At 38.6% G+C, this 4,808-nt stretch overlaps 1 protein-coding gene across 2 annotated transcripts in view; it reads left to right on the forward strand.

The window, feature by feature from the left end:
- The window catches only part of chst15 (carbohydrate sulfotransferase 15), a 20,092-nt gene extending 17,006 nt beyond the window's left edge, over nt 1-3,086 (forward strand). Inside the window, exons 8-9 of one of the 2 annotated variants that reach the window (XR_013782568.1) lie at nt 2,222-2,525; nt 2,796-3,086. Coding sequence is in view for 1 of the 2 variants with exons in the window: in XM_079388880.1 (XP_079245006.1) it covers nt 2,222-2,369; nt 2,796-3,028 (381 nt within the window). In the remaining variant the exon portion in view is untranslated. The remainder of the gene's footprint in view (nt 1-2,221; nt 2,526-2,795) is intronic. The other variant, XM_079388880.1, reaches the window with a different exon arrangement.
- The last annotated feature ends 1,722 nt before the right edge of the window (nt 3,087-4,808 follow it).

Genomic DNA, 4,808 nt, shown 5'->3' on the forward strand with positions numbered 1-4,808 from the left:
GCGTCTGAAAGTAGTCCCCAGCTATATCATAACCCAGGTCTTTAACTGAAAATTTCCAAAAAAAAGTGGAGTGTTCCTTTAATAACAGCCAATTTGAAGGTTTTGGGGACATATCCTAATGACAGTGATGAATTAATAATAGCCAAAAGAGGATCTATGACTTCTGGAAGCAGCTCTTTTAGTAGTTTAGATGGAATAGGGTCTAACATGCATGTTGTTGGTTTAGATGATTTAACAAGTTTATACAATTCTTCCTCTCCTATAGTAGAGAATGAGTGGAATTGTTCCTCAGGGGATCTATAGTGCATCTGATGCGATATTGTAGCTGACGGCTGCATGATTACAATTTTATCTCTAATAGTATCGATCTTGGAAGTAAAGTAGTTCATAAAGTCATTACTGCTGTGCTCTTGGGAAATACCAACACCTGTTGATGCTTTATTTTTCGTTAATTTAGTGACTGTATTGAATAAATACCGGGGGTTATGTTTGTTTTCTTCTAGAAGAGACGAAAAGTAATCAGATCTAACAGTTTTTAATGCTTTTCTGTAGGATAGGGTATTCTCCCGCCAGGCTATATGAAATACCTCTAGTTTTGTTTTTCTCCAGCTGCGCTCCATTTTCCGGGCTGCTCTCTTTAAGGTGCGAGTGTGCTCATTATACCACGGAGTCAGACTGTTTTCTTTGATCTTCTGTAAGCGTAAAGGAGCAACTGTATCTAAAGTGCTAGAAAAGAGAGAGTCCATAGTTTCTGTTACATCATCAAGTTTTTCTGCGCTGTTGGATATGCTGAGGAATTGAGATAAATCAGGAAGATTACTTACCAAGCAGTCTTTTGTGGTAGAGGTGATGGTTCTACCATACTTGTAACAAGGAGTAGCATTTACAGTTTTAGCTATATGGAGTTTACACAAGACTAGATAATGATCTGAGATATCATGGCTTTGCTGCAGGATTTCAACACCACTAACATCAACTCCATGTGACAGTATTAAATCTAGAGTATGATTTCTACAATGAGTAGGTCCTGAAACGTGTTGTCTAACCCCAATAGAGTTCAGAATGTCTATGAATGCTGATCCTAATGCATCTTTTTCATTATCGACATGAATATTAAAATCGCCAACAATTAACCCTTTATCTGCAGCCAGCACTAACTCAGATAGAAAATCAGCAAATTCTTTAATTTCAAGTTCAAGTTCATTTTATTTGTATAGCACATATACAACAGCCAAACTGGCTGACCAAAGTGCTTTACAGAAGATACCACATACACAGAAAAACAGACCAGACAAAATTTTATATAACCCGATTTAAAAATTAAAAATAAAAATAATAATAATAAGCCATATCACAGTAGTCAATACACTAAGGAAAACAAATATGTTTTTAGCAGGGACTTAAAAACAGACAGTGAAGGGGCCATTCTAATCTCTAGAGGCAGGGCATTGCAAGTACACGCTCACCTCTGCGCTTAAGCCTAACGAGAGGGACTACCAACAAAGCCTGGTCACAGGATCGAAGGCTTCTGGACGGAGTGTAGGGATGAAGAAGTTCAGAGAGGTAGACAGGGGCTAGGTTGTGAAGGGATTTATATACAAAAAGTAAAATTTTAAGATCTATTCTCTGACAAATCGGCAACCAGTGTAAGGATCTAAGAACCGGGTGATGTGTTCATATTTACGACACTTTAAAAGAAGTCTGGCCGCAGCATTCTGAACAAGCTGAAGACGTGCAATTTGACCCTTAGAAATACCGCAGTATAAAGAATTGCAGTAATCTAGACAGTAAGCGAAGTTGATAGAAACTGGATCCGATAACAGATATATATATATATATATATATATATATATACAATATGTGTATCAAATTTTAAATGCTGGTCAACCAGAAGTCCTAGGTTCTTTAATAAAGTCTGTGTGGTGCCCTGGTGGCCTGTATACAGTAGCCAGTACAAACATCACAGGGGATTTATCACTAACACGTGTTTCTCTAGATAATGTTATGCACAGCAGCATAACTTCAAACGAGTTATACTTAAAGCCTGCTCTCCGAGAAATACTGAGAATATTGCTATAAATTGAATCAACACCTCCCCCTTTACCTTTTGGACGTGGCTCATTTTTATAGCAGTAATCTTGGGGGGTGGACTCATTTAAAGTAATGTATTCATCTGGTTTTAGCCATGTTTCTGTGTGTGTGTGTGTGTGTGTGTGTGCAGGTGCGTCTGCAGGTGGGCCTGTACGTGGTGTTTCTTCTGGACTGGCTGTCAGTGTTTAGCCCTGATCAGCTCTTAGTCTTGCGTTTGGAGGATCACGCTTCAAACCCGGCGCTCAGCATGAGCAGGATCTTCCACTTCCTGCGCTTAGGTCAGTCCTGATGAACTCCTTTACATGCTGTGGGCAGCAGGGGGCGGCAGAGACCAGACACACATCATCATCATCATCATCGATTTCATATAGAGAGCACAGATCAGAGCACAGGCAGGAAAGAGAAAGTATAAAACTATAGCTGCAAAGTGTAATGTGAGTTAAAAAATAACCAAAGAGACATAAAATACATGTTTCAAATATGACTTTGGGAACACTTAAAGCTTTTATATATAATGCATTATAAAGTAGTTTCAATGCATTGTTTATGCCCTGTTTAATGCACTTTATAATGCATTGTATGATCTCATGAATAAATGTAACCACAGTTAAAATGCATTATAATGCATTATACATAAAGTGAAGTGATAGCATGATGTTGTGGAGATGTGCCTGACTGTGATCTGTGTGAATGATTTCTGGCAGGACCGCTGTCTGATCAGAGATGGAGACGGATCAGCAAGTGTCCGGCGTCGAACACCAGACGTGCGTCCGACAGGGATCTGGGGCCGATGCGGCCGATCACACGAGAGCTGCTCACCATGTTTTACTCTCCGTTCAATCAGAAACTGGCCGAGGTTCTGCAGGACGAGTCCTTCACGTGGGACACACACACACACCTCACATCAAACCTGAGAGAGCCTGGGGACCATTCTTGATTCACTGCATGAATGTAGCTGAAAGTATTTTTATAAATGAAGTATTTTTAAAACCGAGAAAAACAGACTGTCTTTTGTGTTTGAATCACTGACACCTGCTGGTCAGATCCGTTCAGTGCTGTTTGCAGATCTAATTTCCCGTCATCATTAGATTTACAGTATTTTACGATCACTAGGAACATTTCTCAATACTTGGGTCAGTTTTTCAGAACTCTTCACACAGCGAGCACAACATCAGTGTCTGTGGCTAAACTGTGCATCATTTATCACTGCTTCGGCACAAAATGCATTCATTGACAACATCTGTCAAATTACATCAATTCTTTTATCACTTCTACACAAACTCCACCAAAACTTAATGTACTATACGAGCCCATTTACACACGTTTACATACTGTTTTCAAAACTGTTCAAAACCTAGCACAGTACAAAAATGAAGTAGACAGAAATTTCCAACATTTCTACAGTAAGAAAAATATTCTGAATGTAAAAAATCAAATGCCATCAAAGCAGTTGCATGTAGCTGAACATCTTCACAAGTGTTAGTCTTTCACTTTCATTACCAAAAGGGGAAAACTTTTTAATTTTGTACTGTAATGTAAACATGGAGCATGTAACACATACTGCAGTGAATTATAAACAGCAGAGAGTATCATTCTTGTTTTGTAAATGTTACTATAGCAAACATTGTATAATGCTCTCTGTGGTTAGTGTTTTATGTTGTTGTGTTACGACTGATAAAGTGTGTTTGTTTGCTAGTGTTATGGAAGAATGACATGATTTGAGGCATTAATGAAGTGTTTTGGTAGTTTTAGTGCATTTTGAATATGAAATGAACTGCTGTGTCAAGTTGAAAGATGGTGAACTGTGTGAAGAGTTTTGAAAAAGAGACTTTAGTATTGAGAAGTGTGTCCTAGTGATTCTAAATAACTGTAAGAATCATGTGATGCTATCATTCAGTTATTGAGAAGGGCTTCTGATCATAATACTGGAGTAAATTCAGTTAGATGAACTAGACTAGATTAAACAGTGTTTGTTGATCAGCTGATTCTGCAGGTCAAGGGTCTTCAGATGACATCTTTCAGTACTTCAGTTCATTCACAGGACGTTTATCACCTGTGTGTGTGATGTTCCTGGATCTCACAGACAACATAACGTTTGTCCGACCGCAAATGCGTGAGAATCTGGCCTTTATTTGTGATTGTTAGCCCAAAAATTATTTATAAAAGCACTAAAAAAGATATTGTAGAAAATTTGTAAACCGAACCCCATTGACTTTCACTGTATGATGAAAACCACTGAGGCGTTTCTCAAAACATCTCATTCTGTGCTCCATAGAATAAAGGGAGTCATACAGGTGCGAGTGACATGAGAGCGAGTAAATGATGACAGAATGATCGTTTTTGGCTGAACAATCCTTTAACCAGCAAAACCGCAAAAATCACTGATGATGTGCAGTTTAGTGTCACGTTTCCTTCACACTGTTGAACACAACATTAACAACAGCTGACGCTAACATAAAAATAAAATGAATAGCAACACAACCCCCCAGTGTTTAATCAAGCAGTTGATCTGTCTCCTGAAACCCCTGATAACCTCACAGCTGGCGCTGAGTTTAGTTTATTATACTCTCAGATCATCAGCGTCCTCTCTGTGTGTCTGCGAGTTTGCTCTGTCAAGTCAATATTATTTATATAGCGCTTTTAACAAGGCAAATTGTGTCAAAGCAGCTTTACATCAGCTTGATATAGAGCTGGGTGGCTTTACATCAGCTTTACAG

The sequence above is a fragment of the Barbus barbus genome, assembly GCF_936440315.1.
Source record: "Barbus barbus genome assembly, chromosome: 32".
Lineage (NCBI taxonomy): Eukaryota > Metazoa > Chordata > Actinopteri > Cypriniformes > Cyprinidae > Barbus > Barbus barbus.